This window comes from Danio rerio, chromosome 7 (genome assembly GCF_049306965.1).
Source record: "Danio rerio strain Tuebingen ecotype United States chromosome 7, GRCz12tu, whole genome shotgun sequence".
NCBI lineage: Eukaryota > Metazoa > Chordata > Actinopteri > Cypriniformes > Danionidae > Danio > Danio rerio.
In genome coordinates this window covers 79,925,001-79,940,000 of record NC_133182.1, presented here as the reverse complement: position 1 = coordinate 79,940,000, position 15,000 = coordinate 79,925,001, and the positions used below count along the sequence as shown (strand labels likewise).

The window sequence follows — 15,000 nt, the reverse complement described above, 5'->3', positions numbered from 1 at the left end:
GCTTGTGTGTGTGTATGTGTGTGTGTGTGTGTGTGTGTGTTCTGCAGCTGAAGTGCATCGTTGATTAAGAGTCCTCTCAGTGTTCTGGTCTTCAGTAGGCAGTGCGCTAACACACGCGTCTGCGCGCCTCTAATGAGTGAATGGCTCAGATCTCAGGTGTTTGCTGGAGAAGTGTCTGCGCTTGACGTCAGATGCGGCGCTTCAGGAAGTTAGCCAAGCTTTAGCCTCTTCAAAGTGACGGAAAGAGAAAGTAGACGGAGGCTTTTAGAGTCTGTGGATGGAGGTTAGAGAGGATAAATGGGGACTTTTTATTGTCAAGTGAGCACAGGTGTAGCGCGAGTCAAGAACAGCTTCATATAAACTCCACAGTCTCTGCCGCTGAACACTGAGGGACTGCAGCGATCACTCTTTACTCTTGGTAAGCAAAATTAATCAGGATATCTGAAAACTACGATGGCCGAGAGAACTCAAGTGCACTGCCAGTCAGGAAAACACATGTATGTTGTATTTAAAAACGCCAACAGATTAAGCTTGACAACACACACACACACACACACACACACACACACACACACACACAAACACACACACACACAAACACACACACACACACACACACACACACACACACACACACACACACACAAACACACACAAACACGCTGCTCGTTTAAAAACAGATGCATAAAGGAAAGAACTGACAGTCTTGAAGCTAATTTGAGCTTAGTTTAAAACAGTAGACAACACTATGCTAGCTTTTAACAGTCCATGGCATTTTAGGCTAATTTTCAACAGTTCTAAGCTAGTTTTAACATCAGATGGCGCTCTAAGCTGATTTTCATCAGTAGATGGCGCTCTAAGCTGTTTTTTAACAGTAGATGGCGCTCTAGGCCAGTTTTTAACCAGTAAATGTCGCTTGACGCTATTTTTAACAGTTCTAATGTATTTTTTTTACAGTAGATGGAGCTCTTGGCTAGTTTTTCTAAGCTAGTTTTTTACAGTTAATGGTGCTGTAAGCTTATTTTTAACAGTTCGAAGCTAGTTGTTAACAGTAAATGACCCTCTAGGCAAGATTGTAATCAGTAGATGGTGCTTTAAGTAACTTTTTAACAGTAGAAAGCGTTCTAAGCTAATTTTTAACAGATCTAAGCTAGTGTTTAGCAGTATATGGTGCTCTAGGCTATAGTTTTTAACAGCAGATGGTGCTCTAGGCTGATTTTCAACAGTAGATGGTGCTCTAGGCCATGTTTTAATCAGCAGATGGCGCTCCCGGCAGTTTTCAACAGTAGATGGCGCTCTAAGTTAGTTTTTAATCTGTAGATAGAACTCTTGGCGAGTTTTCATCAGTAGACGGCGCTCTAGACTGATTTGCAACTGTCGATGGCACTCTAGGTCCGTTTTTAATCAGTAGTTGGAGCTCTAGGCTAGTTTTCATCAGTAGACGGCACTCTAGGCTGATTTTCAACAGTAGATGGCGCTCTAGGTCAGTTTTAATCAGTAGATGGCCCTCTAGGCTAGTTTTCAACAGTAGATGGCGCTCTAGGTCAGTTTTTAATCAGTAGATGGCCCTCTAGGCTAGTTTTCAACAGTAGATGGCGCTCTAGGTCAGTTTTTAATCAGCAGATGGCACTCTAGGCTAGTTTTCAACAGTAGATGGCGCTCTAGGTCAGTTTTAATCAGTAGATGGTGCTCTAGGATGATTTTCAATAGTAGATGGCGCTTTAGGCCAGTTTTAAATCAATAGATGGCGCTCTAAGCTTGTTTTTAACAGTTCTTGGGCTAGTTTTCATCAGTACACAACACTCTAGGCTGATTTTCAACAGTAGATGCTCTCCAGGCCAGTTTTTAATCAGTAGATGGAGCTCTAGGCTAGTTTTCATCAGTAGAAGGTGCTCTAGGCTGATTTTTAACAGTAGATGATGCTCTGGGCCATTTTTTAATCAGTAGATGGCGCTCTAGGCTAGTTTTTAACAGTTCGAAGCTAGGTTTTAATAATAAATGTTGTTCAAGGCTAGTTTTTAACAGTAGAGGGCGTTCTATGCTAGTTTTCACAGTTCTAAGCTAGTTTTTAATGCTAGATGGCGCTCTAGGCTAGTTTTCAACAGTTGATGGTGCTGTAAGCTCATTTTAACAGTTTTCAGCTAGTTTAGAACAGTAGATTTTGCTCTAAACTGATTGTTACTCAATAAATGACCCTTTATGCAAGATTTTTATCAGTAGATGGTGCTCTAGGTAACTTTTACCAGTAGAGGGCACTCTAAGCTAGTTTTTAACAGTTCTAAGCTAGTTTTTAGTATTAGAAGACGCTCTAGGCTAGTTTTTAACAGTTGATGGCGCTTTACACTAGTTTTTATCAGTGAATGGTGTTCTAGACTAGTTTGTAACAGTATATGGTGCTCTAGGCTTTTTTAAAACAGTTTTAAGCTAGTTTTTAGCAGTATGTGGCACTCTATGGTATTTTTATCAGTAGATGATGCTCTAAGCTACTTTTCAGCAGCATTCTAGTCTAGTATTTCTTTTGTATTTTTTTATTTGGGTGTGCTGATAAACCACATGCTGTTTTCCTCTTCGTAAGACACTTTCTTATAAAGGTTTTGAATAAAATAACAGCTGCTAAGCTAACTCAGGCTAACCATGGCCATTACTGGATATATTCCTGCTCTTTGACCAATTGAAGTGCTTCTATCTTTCTTAATTGTTAGTCAGTTTGGATAAATGTGAGTGCACGTGTATTCATGACTTCTGGTTTTCAAGCGAATACACTTTCTCTGGTATTTCAGCGCTGGCGTGGGTCGGACGGGCTGCTTTATCGTCATAGACGCCATGCTGGAGCGAATTAAACACGAGAAAACAGTGGATATTTATGGTCACGTGACGCTCATGCGTGCGCAGAGGAACTACATGGTCCAGACGGAGGATCAGTACGTGTTCATCCACGACTCGCTGCAGGAGGCCGTTAACTGCGGGACCACCGAAGTACCGGCCCGAAACCTGTACGCCTACATCCAGAAGCTGACGCAGATCGAGTCCGGAGAGAACGTCACCGGCATGGAGCTCGAGTTCAAGGTAAATCTCTATGCAGTTTTTATTGTTTTCATATTTATTTCTTTGGTGGTTCAGCTGTTATAACTGTGGCCTCACAGCAAGAAGGTTTCTGGTTCGGGTCCCGGCTGGGTCAGTTGGTGTTTCTGTGTGGAGTTTGCATGTTCTCCCCGTGTTGGTGTGGTTTCCTCCGGGTGCTCCGGTTTCCCCCACAGTCCAAACACATGCGCTATAGGGGAACTGATCAACTAAATTAGCCGTAGTGTATAAGTGTGTATGTGTGTGTGAATGAGTGTGTATGGGTGTTTCCCAGTACTGGCAGTTTTTTAGTGATGATTTCGTTATCTTTGACTCATTGGATGAAAACGCCGTTTTCCAGCTTTTTTGTGATTGTCACAGTGTTTTCTCTGTTTCCCACAGCGGTTAGCGAACACGAAAGCTCACACCTCGCGGTTCATCAGTGCCAATCTGCCCTGCAACAAATTCAAGAACCGGCTGGTGAACATCATGCCGTACGAGTCGACGCGGGTGTGCCTGCAGCCGATCCGCGGCGTGGAGGGCTCGGACTACATCAACGGCAGCTTCATCGACGGATACAGGTAAGCACAACGATAGCACAAGACAATCCAGAACTTTCTGATTTAGTGGCTAATTCCTATAAATTTGTTCAATCTCGTTTGTACAATTGGTCATTGGTTTATTTTGATGGACGTTTGTTGAATTAACGTACATTGCATCTGCATGCCATCTAATTCTCATTAGATTATAAGTAGACTGTTAGGTTGGGGTTAGTGTAAGTTGACATGTACTTGCAAAGTGTCTTATAGTCAGTTAAATGTCTGATGAAAGAGCAGTATCAGCAGATATTAAGCAGACAGTCTACTAATACTCAAATGGACCATCAAAATAAAGTGTTACCGTACAATTTAGTACAATTTTCTTAATGAGGGTTGGGTTTAGGGGCGGGGTTTGGTGCCACGCCTCCTTTTAAAAATCACAGGTATCGAAGCTGACGGTGTTTTTCTGTCCGTGTGATCAGGCAGCAGAAGGCCTACATCGCCACACAGGGTCCTTTAGCTGAAACCACAGAAGACTTCTGGAGGATGCTCTGGGAACACAACTCCACCATCGTGGTGATGCTGACCAAACTCAGAGAGATGGGCAGAGTGAGTGTTAACGTACAGATCCATAACTAAGACAAATCAATATATATGAACATGCACTCTTTTTTTTTTTTTAAAAGGTTGAAAGTATGGAGTATTTGCAGATATAAATTGCGCAAAAAACTGAAGAGATTAATATTAATTTAAATAATAACTTGCTAAAAATAATTAAATAGAAAAAAAATTATAATTAAAAAATGAATTGCAAAAAATATTTGAAGAACGTAAATTGTGTCATTTGTAATATTCATGAAAAAGTGAAAATCGGACATTAACAGTTTTAATATTTGATAATATACTAGAAATAATCAATAATGTCAAGTAGTTGAAAATAATGTGGGTAATGTTTGCTAAACAAAAAATATATATATATATATATATTTTTTTTTTTTTACAAATTTCAGTTCAACATTTGCTTGATTTTATTTATTTAAACCAATAAATAAAAATATACAAAATGCTCGTAAATTTCCTAAAAAATATATATATATAAATATATATATATTCATATATATATATATATATATATATATATATATATATATATATATATATATATATATATATATATATATATATATTACTAATATAAAAATCCGTGCTGGCGGACGGATGCGCTATAGAGGAACTGATCAACTAAACTGGCCGTAGTGTATGAGTGCGTATGGGTGTTTCCTAGTGCTGGGTTGCAGCTGAAAGGGCATCTGCTATGTAAAACATATGCTGGAATAGTAAATTATTACATAAGCATCAATATACATAGATGCTTTTCTTAAAAGGCAACATTAAGGTTGATTTAATTGTCATTTGAATGAATTATCTTGATTGTCTTTTCTTCATTATATTTCCCCTATTAATGAATGCTGATGTCAGTGTATTCTCCTGCTGTTGTGCACTAATGCTTCATCTTTGTATGTGTGTGTGTGTTTCCAGGAGAAGTGCCATCAGTACTGGCCCGCGGAGCGATCGGCCAGATATCAGTACTTTGTGGTGGATCCAATGGCCGAATACAACATGCCGCAGTACATCCTGAGAGAGTTTAAAGTGACGGACGCGCGGGTGAGAAAACAGACATTCAGCTGACAGACCGAAAGCTCTGTTATCTGGAAAACACAAAACCAGCAGAGAAATGTGAACTCTGAGCTGCTCGTCAGGAGCTTTACAGTCGCCCACAGCGGAGGAATTAATCAAACCACACGAGTCTCGGATGTGGGCGACTGAATATATATAAATGTAGAAATATATAGCTGACAGAGAAACACAGAAAACCACACCAGACTGCTTCATTTCATGTAAATATCACATTCAGCCGTACATAAGACTCAGTGCAGAAATGTGGGTATATTTCACGCATTTTCCATTCATTTTTCATGAACTTGAATGGGAGTAAATGTATAAATTACAGTAAAATTAATCCATTATTATTGCAAAATAATGCCAAAATGTGATAGGGAAAATTTAATTGTGTTACTAATTGTTGTTTGACTTATTGTTAAACAGTTTATTATAACAGAGTTGACAATAACAGGGTTGACGATAACAGAGTTGACGATAACAGAGCGATAACAGAGTTGACGATAACAGAGTTGACGATAACAGAGCGATAACAGAGTTGACGATAACAGAGTTGACGATAACAGAGTTGATGATAACAGTTGACGATAACAGTGTTGATGATAACAGAGTTGAGGATAACAGAGTTGACGATAACAGAGTTGATGATAACAGTTGACGATAACAGTGTTGATGATAACAGAGTTGACGATCACAGACTTGACGATAACAGGGTTGACGATAACAGTTGACGATATAAGAGTTGATGATAACAGAGTTGATGATAACAGGGTTGACGATAACAGAGTTGATGATAAAAGTTGACGATAACAGGGTTGATGAAAACAGTTGACGATAACAGGGTTGACGATAACAGGGTTGACGATAACAGGGTTGACGATAACAGAGTTGATGATAACAGTTGACGATAACAGAGTTGATGATAACAGAGTTGACGATAACAGGGTTGAAGATAACAGAGTTGGCGATAACAGTTGATGATAACAGTTGATGATAACAGAGTTGAGGATAACAGTTGACGATAACAAAGTTGACGATAAAAGTTGACCATAACAGTTGATGATAACAATGTTGACAATTACAGTTGATGATAACAGAGTTAACAGTTGACGATAAAATATTTGACGATAACATAATTGACGATTAAGATTTGAAGATAACTGTTGAAGAAAACTGAGTTGACGGTAACAAAGTTGAACAGAGTTGACAATATCAGAGTTGACGATAACAGAATTCACGATAATAGTTGATGATAATAGTTGGGGATAACATAATTGAAGATAACAGAGTTGACAATAGTTGACCATAACAGAGTTGATGATAACAGCGGGTAGACAGTGACAGAGTTGGCAGTAACTGAATTGACAGCAACAAGGTTGACGGTAGCAGAGTTGACGATGTGAGAGTTTACGATAACAGAGTTGATGATAATAGTTGACGATGACAGAGTTGACAACAACATAATTGATGATAACAGAGTTGACGATAATACAATTGACTTACATATTTGACATTAACAGAGTTGACGATAACAGAATTGACAGTAACGTAGTTGACAATAACTGTTGAAGAAAGTCGACGGTAACAAAGTTGACGATAACAAAAATGACGATATCAGAGTTGACGATAACAGAGGTGGTAGTAACAGATTTGACGAAACAGTTGACAGGCACAAAATTGATGATAATAGTTGATGATAACACAGTTGACAGTATCAGAGTTGACTGTAACAGAGTTACATAACGGAGTTGATGATAATAGCTGGCGATAACAAAGAGTCGACGATAACAAAGTTGGCAGTAACATAATTGATGCTAATAGTTGATGATAATGGAGTTGACGATAACAAAGTGGAAGGTCACATAGTTGATGAAAACCGAGTTGACGATAATAGTTGGAGATGACAGAGTTGACAATAACAGAAGTTGACAGTGACAGAGTTGGCAGTAACATAATTAACTTTAACAGAATTGATGATAAGTATATATTAAAAAGCAAAGTCTAAATTGACAGAATAAGTATAAATAGCAGAAGTGAAGAAAATAATCCCTGTGTTGCCTCCATTACGGCTCATGTTCACCAGGTCAAGTGATTGAAAACTATCAGTTAAGGAGAAATCTTATCAATGGTGGGAAAACAGTGCATGTAAGTCTGGAGAAACGCTGCAGATCTTTATGTTGGCCTGTTCTCCATGTTTCAGGATGGACAGTCGCGGACCGTCAGGCAGTTTCAGTTCACAGACTGGCCAGAACAAGGAGTGCCAAAATCAGGGGAAGGTTTTATCGACTTCATCGGCCAAGTGCATAAAACAAAAGAGCAGTTCGGTCAGGACGGACCCATTTCAGTCCACTGTAGGTAAGAAAACATCCGGCAGACGAGCAGAGGACGCTCTCCATCAGTACAGCAGAAGGAAAATCAGAACGTCTCTGAGAACTAATTATTATCTGATATCAAACAGCTGAGTGTAAGATACAGAGGATATAATCACATCAAATGTGTGTATGTGTGTGCAGTGCTGGTGTGGGCAGGACGGGGGTCTTCATCACACTCAGTATAGTTCTGGAGCGGATGCGCTATGAAGGAGTCGTGGACATCTTCCAGACCGTCAAGATGCTGAGAACGCAGCGGCCGGCGATGGTCCAGACTGAAGTAAGAACACATACTCGTACTCGATACACACACACACACACACACACACACAGAAACAGATACACACACACACACACACACACACACACACACAGGTCAGCTTTGGGATTGGTGTTTCTCAAGTTTCCTTCAGAATTGAGTTTGTGTCTGTGATGAGGAGCAAACGCAGCTTTGTTCGTCCTGCAAACGCTGGTTCTCATTTATAACGACAAACCCTTCAGGTTAGCCATGCAAATTGGTTCAGATAAGCAATTTCACAGCTAACCCTCACAATGGCCTTTCCCAGCGTCAATGGAGGGAAATTATTTTCCGCGATCAATGCGGACAGCGAGGTGATGAGGCTCGAATATCACGCTCCGCACAACACAATCCCTTCTTTTCACGCGCGGCACAAAAGCGCTGGCATTAGAACGGCGGGAGCGTCGCGCCACACACCACTTTCACAGAGAACAGAGCAGAAGAGAAGAGCCACACAAAAATCCATAGCAGCCGCTCAGAGGAGCACAACACTGAAAACCAGCTGTTCATCATCATCATCATCATCATCATCATGATCTTCACTGTTTACCCTGAACTCACACATGATCCAAACAATACTATGGTGATCATAGTCAATACTGGTACTGTGGTAAACTGATAATTCTATAGTTGCCATGGGAACACAATTAATATAGTAATGAATCTGTTGTGGTGATTCGATAGTTGCTATAGTAGTACAGCAATTATTGTATTTGGTCTAATGTACAGATTCTATAGTTGCCCAGGCAATACAGCAATTATATTATTGAACTGTTGTGGTCATTCTATAGTTGCTATGGTAACACAACTATAGTAATTGATCTGCTGTTGCGATTCTATAGTTGCTATGGTAACACAACTATAGTAATTGATCTGCTGTCGCTATTCTATTGTTGCTATGGTAACACGATAACTAAATTAATCGATTTATTGTGGTGATTCTGTTGTTGCTATGGTAACACAACAACTATAGTAATTGATCTGCTGTCACTATTCTATTGTTGTTATGGTAACACAACAATTATAGTGATTGATCTGCTGTCGATATTCTTTTGTTGCTATGGTAACACAACAACTATAGTAATCGATCTGCTGTCGCGATTCTATTGTTGCTATGGTAACTCAACAACTATAGTAATCGATCTGCTGTCGCGATTCTATTGTTGCTATGGTAACACGATAACTATACTAATCGATTTATTGTGGCGATTCTATTGTTGCTACGGTCTATTGAGAAGGCTACTTTCTTGTGAGTGGGTGGGGTTTCAGTGCAGCCATTAGACCCCTCCCCCTACCAATTGGACACGCCCCCAGCATTTCAAAGCAGACAGTCATGTCTAATTTTCAAATTTATTTTAGTTACCATTTTATTAGCGTTTATCTTCGGCTGGGTTGGTAATAGTGTTTTTTTCTGTTGTGCGACAAACTCGAAACATCACTTCATACGGACTTTACATTTATTGTCTGACCTAATCTCTCAAATTCACACTCATACTTACTTTATTTGCATGACGAATTTATCATATGTATTTCCGAAGCATTTGTTATGCTTACAATAAACAGAACATTAGTAAACAACCGACTTAGTAGTAGTGAATAAACAAAAACACGTTAATTAACAAGTCAGGTAAAAACACTAATAATTTATATATCTCTCTCTGTTTTTTCTCTCTCAGGATCAGTACCAGTTTTGTTACAGAGCCGGGTTGGAGTATCTCGGGAGCTTCGACCACTATGCAACATAAGATCTCGGTCACGCTGTCAGGGAGACGCATCGGCCATCGGACATCCAGCGGTCATTTAATTCTTCTGAGCCATAAATACCTGCTTGTGAAAAGAACTTAAACTCTTCGATTACATGTTGGATGTGCAACGTAAACCTAGAAATACTTACAAACGACAATAACAGACAAACATCCAGGTGGACCAAGACAAAAAATCACCCCGATCTGAAAATAACGAATACGTGAATAAAGAAATAGTAATAATAATAATAATAATAATAATAATAAAGAGGTGAATCTGAAGCGGGATAATCGCTGCTGTTAGGATTCATCAAACTGTGGATGTGCTGAAGCATTTGGTGAGACGGGGAGCTCGATATACACATCAGACAGAAGAGTTTGGTTTAATCCACAATCAATAAGAGGAGAAACGTCACGGATGAAGAAAGGAGACTTCATCGTCATCATCATCATCATCATCATGAGGAAAGAAAGAAAGCTAAAGGAACTGAACTACAGTAATCGCCTGATGGTTCTGGAGAGAAATAACTCACAGCGGCTTCCGTTTTGCGTTTCCTCACCGTGTCTCACATTTTTCTGTTCTTCATGACGGAAATCTGCTCAGACTGAGCGTGTCTTGCTTTCCACCATTTTTCTCGCTCTGGTTTCGTTCTGGCGTCCCGATGTTGGCACTTTTTCCCGTCGCCGTTTTTCGCTGGTGGTCTGTGGCATCAGTTTTCTGTGTGCGCCGTGAATCATGCGGTGGGCAGAGTATAAAGGTTAGAAGATATCTCAGTTCTTCCATGAGCAGAGAGAGATATTACAGAGAAGATGTCTTTATTTATATAACGTCCAAATGTATATTCACAAAGCATAAGATAGATATATCAATATATATATAAATATGATAATATATGGAGATGATGGTGGGTTTTGTGTACATCCGCTGGAATGCACATCAGACGGACTCATCTTTTCTTGTGCAATAAATCGAGTTTCTACAGCCGAGGGGTTTTGGCGGGCGATCGTCGTCATATTCATCGTCCACACGTAATAAAAGACGTCCATGTGTTCATTCGTTTGCATTTAGAGTGCCTTATATTTATGCCTGTTCTTTTTTACGATATTCATTTAATGACGTGTATAGTTTCGGTAGTTCATGTACGAGTATTTATCGGTTGATTTCCCTCACCTACGGATTTATATTATAGAAAATTATATATGCAAATACGTAACTCCATCATTACTGTTTGATTTCTGTGGCCTTAATTTGGCTCAGAGAAAATAAAAAAAATGACAAGGGTGCGAAAAGAAAGGTGATTGACCACCGTCAGGCCCGATACTGTTAAATCATTTCTCTCATATTTCTTATTAGAGGCATTTGAGTTCTCAAACGACACGAATCCTGAGGATATTCGCCAAAAATACAAACTTCGGTTGTGGAAAATGACGTCCAAATAAATCACTAAGAAGAATTATACACCTTCTGTCTTTTTAGCATGGGATTTACAGCCATTTGATTAAAAATAGCTAATTATTGTTGTTGATAATGGAAAATGACATTAAGATAAACCAATGGGAGGAATTATAAACTATCAATCTTTTGAAAGACCAAGTCTTGGAGTCAGATTCCCAGCTATTTCCAAAAGTAGCTCATTTTTGTTGTTGGTGATGGAAAATGATGTCAAATGAACCCCTGAGAAGAAATATATACTATCTGTCTATTCAATACAAAGTTTGAGCATCAGATTTCCAGCTATTTTAGCTCATTTTTGTTTGGCGATGAAAAATGACGTTAAAATAAGCCTCTGTGAAGATTTATCTACCTTCTGTCTATTTAATACTAAGCTTTAGCATCAAATTCCCAACTATTTTCAGAAATAGCTGATTATAATTGTTGGTGATGACAAATGACGTCAGAGAAAACCATTGAGAAGAATTACACACTATTGGTCTTTTTAAAGACCACGTTTTAGCATCATATTCCCAGCTATTCTATCAAAAATAGCTAATTATTGCTGTTGGCCATGGAAAATGATGTAAAAATAAACCAACGAGAAGAATTATAGACCTTCTGTCTTTTTAAAGAGCAAGTCTTAGCGTTAGCTTCAAAGCTATTTTCATAAACCTTAAATTATTATTGCTGGCGATGGAAAATGACGTCAAAATACATCACTGAGAAGAATTGTACACTCTGTCATTTTAAGAGCTAGCTTTAGCATCAGATTCCCAGACATTTAAGCAAATTTTGTTCTTGGTGACAGAAAATGACGTCAAAATTCAAACAATCAATCCTGTCGTCATTTATGTACAATATTAAGATTGGACTCTTGAAGCTCTTTGTGGATGTGCATTCCAGATGCTTTCCCCCCTTTCTTGTTGCAAATGTTGTTGTTTTATCGAATGTTTCCATCGTCAGTGTCGAACAGCGGAACTGTCGGCTCTCGGATCTGCTCCACATGGGCTTTTCTTTCCGGTTCTGGATCTTTTTTGAATATGCATGAGTTGACCTGCAGTGGGCGCGAGTAGGAAGAATTGCACTTTGTATCTCTTTATCTCTATGCACTGCCCTACTGATTCCGCACCCATTACGGATTTTACTTGAACCCGACTGTACGAATCTCCTTCAAACTTCACTTGGTGTGTATGTAAATAACACGGAAAAGAGACTACCCAAGTAATAAGAGAAAAGAGAAATGAAAACATAGTGGAAGTGTCTCTCGAGCAGGACTGAAGCGTCGTGGTGTTTCTCAGCTCCCTGTTACTCTCACATCTGGATGCATAGACTGAAACTAATTCAACTCAATTGTAAAGAAAAAATGGCTTGTTGAAAAAAAAAAAGAATCATGAAATTACCTCTGATTAGTTGTAAATGTAAACTGTTTTTGATTTGATTTGAGTTTGTTTTCTTTCTCTCTCTGAATGAATGGAGTGCTTTTTATTTTCATACTTAGATGACATTGGTGAAAAGACACATCTGTACGAGAAGCCGTCCTTCTGTACTTTGCTGACACAAGTTCCATTTGTTATAAATGAATTCTATTAAAAAATGTAAGTGTTATGCACACGCGCTTCCTTCATTTCCGTCCTGCAAACTCTCTCTTGGTTTGTATATTTCAAGAGTTCACACTGAGCTGATGATTGATGAAGTGTGTTTGGCATGCTGTCTCAGGAGAGAGCCCTGAGCTCAGAAGATCCCCGAGCCCGGGGCTCTCTCCCATTTGCAGGGCGAGAGGGAAGTTTGAGCTCAGGTAGATCTGGAGAACTCCCAAATAGCGCACTATTAAGTGTGGGAAGTGAAGACTCGGCCGCCGTCCAGAGCTCTGTGTGCGGAAACAAAGAGTTTTGATGTCTGGCATGTATGCAAAGGTTGTTTTATTAAATTATATTTTATTTTGAAACTAGACGTTGATAGGATTCCGATGTATAGCTGCCATCTAGTGGTCAGATGCAGAAATTCATTTGCCGAACAAACTCTCACCGTGCATTTTGGGTGTTTTCTAGCTGTTGAGTGCACATGGGTTGTACACTCATTATTGCAGTGCATTGTGGGATTTATTGATACGATTTTGCTATATTGCTGCCATCTAGTGGTTAGATGCGGAAATTAATTTAGCGCTCAAAATCTCACAGTGCACTTTCTAGTTGCAGAGTGTGCATGGGTTGTACACTCGCTATTGGAGTGCTTTGTGGGATTGAATGAGTGCACTACATAATGTCCACTATGGTTTCAGACACCACTAGAAATGAATGCTACCTTAAATAATGCACTAATTAGGGTGGAAAGTGAAGACTCGGCCACCCTCCAGAGCTCTGTGGCAGAAACAAAGGGTTTTGATGCCTGGCATGTACACAAATAATTAATTTAGCAGGCAAAGCCTTACAGTGCATTTTTTGGTAACAAGTGGTTGAGTGTGCATGAGTTGTAGACTCATTATTGAGGTGAATTGTGGGATTGATTGCAATGATTCTGCCATATGGTCACTATCTAGTGGTCTCACTGTGCATTTTGACATGTTCTAGCTGCTGAGTGGGTTGCATTGAGGGATTGATTGAGTGCACTTCATAACGTCCACTATGGTTTCAGACACCACTAGAAATAGATGCTCCCTTAAATAGTGCACTATTTAGGGCGGGAAGCGGAGTCTCGGCCGCCGTCCAGGGCTCCGTGTGCAGAATGGCAGCAGAAGTGCACAGTTCCCGTTCCCTGCGGCGAGAATCAGCCTCTAATTCAAATAAGATGTCAAGTGCTGATCTTTTTATTTCCTGCGACAGTCAGAGGCGGTTTGCAGCGCGGGATAATTTCAGCTGATAGTCGCCCTGCTGGAACCCTATCAGGGCTTTTCTGGAAGCCTGGACGGAATAATAATGAGAGGAAAAATGAAGCGGCGGTGATGTGCATGTGCCACTGCAGAGAGCTCAATCACCGGCACAATCAAACATTTCTTACTCTCAGTTCATCTTAATGGGATATTAAAATATACAGCTGAAGTCAAAGTTCTTAGACCTCGTGTTGAAATATTTGTAAAATATTTCCCCAGTGTGTGCTGTTTACATTTGATTAGCACATTTCAAAAGGTTATAGTTTAATAACTCATCTCTAATAACTGATTTATTTTCTCTTTGTCATGATGACAGTAAATAATATTAGTCTAGATATTCTTTAAGATACCAGTATTCAGCTTAAAGTGACATTTAAAAGCTTAACTAAGTTAAGGCAAGTTACGATAATTGGGTATTGAATAACAGTGCACTGTAAAAAAAAATAAAAAAAAAAAATCCGTAATTTTATGGTTTATTTATGGCAGCTGGAAAAAAAACCCCGTAAAATAACGGCTGTTAAATGACAGAAATATAGCGTAAAATAACGGATATTAAGTTACAGTGCAGTTAAAAGTGTTGAAGGAGCAGCATCAGCAGATATTAAGCAGTCTACTAATACTCAAATGGACCATCAAAATAAAGTGAACCCATTTTACTCACTATAAATTTAAATTCAGTTTAATATGTTTGCTATTCGTGTTTGTTGCTTTAATATGCAAAACTGTAACCTGTAGTCAAATATTTATAATAAACATTTAACTTGATCCATCCAGGCTTTAATAGAAAGTGCTGTAATGTGGTGTTATTACGCTTATTATCGTCATCTCTGTTAATGCCGGGGGTCGCAGTCCAGAACGTTCTGTGAGGAAACACTCCGCATCTGAATTGGTAATTGTGTTTTAATCATTCTTTTGACTGCAGATTGAACTAATCCAGCAGAATGGCCCATATAATCACGGTAATGTCTGATCTTTCCTCCTTGTTTACGACACACAGAAAGGAACAGC

The 15,000-nt window shown here is 39.2% G+C and overlaps 1 protein-coding gene across 50 annotated transcripts in view; it reads left to right on the top strand.

Moving 5' to 3' along the window:
• The window catches only part of LOC100330629 (receptor-type tyrosine-protein phosphatase delta), a 334,931-nt gene extending 322,196 nt beyond the window's left edge, over positions 1-12,735 (top strand). For all 50 annotated transcript variants that reach the window (XM_073907748.1, XM_073907745.1, XM_073907744.1 and 47 more), the window contains 7 exons: positions 2,781-3,066; positions 3,463-3,641; positions 4,082-4,208; positions 5,139-5,264; positions 7,480-7,634; positions 7,793-7,928; positions 9,623-12,735. In XM_073907748.1, the coding sequence (XP_073763849.1) occupies positions 2,781-3,066; positions 3,463-3,641; positions 4,082-4,208; positions 5,139-5,264; positions 7,480-7,634; positions 7,793-7,928; positions 9,623-9,691 (1,078 nt within the window). In that variant the 3' untranslated portion in view covers positions 9,692-12,735. The remainder of the gene's footprint in view (positions 1-2,780; positions 3,067-3,462; positions 3,642-4,081; positions 4,209-5,138; positions 5,265-7,479; positions 7,635-7,792; positions 7,929-9,622) is intronic.
• Positions 12,736-15,000: the final 2,265 nt, after the last annotated feature.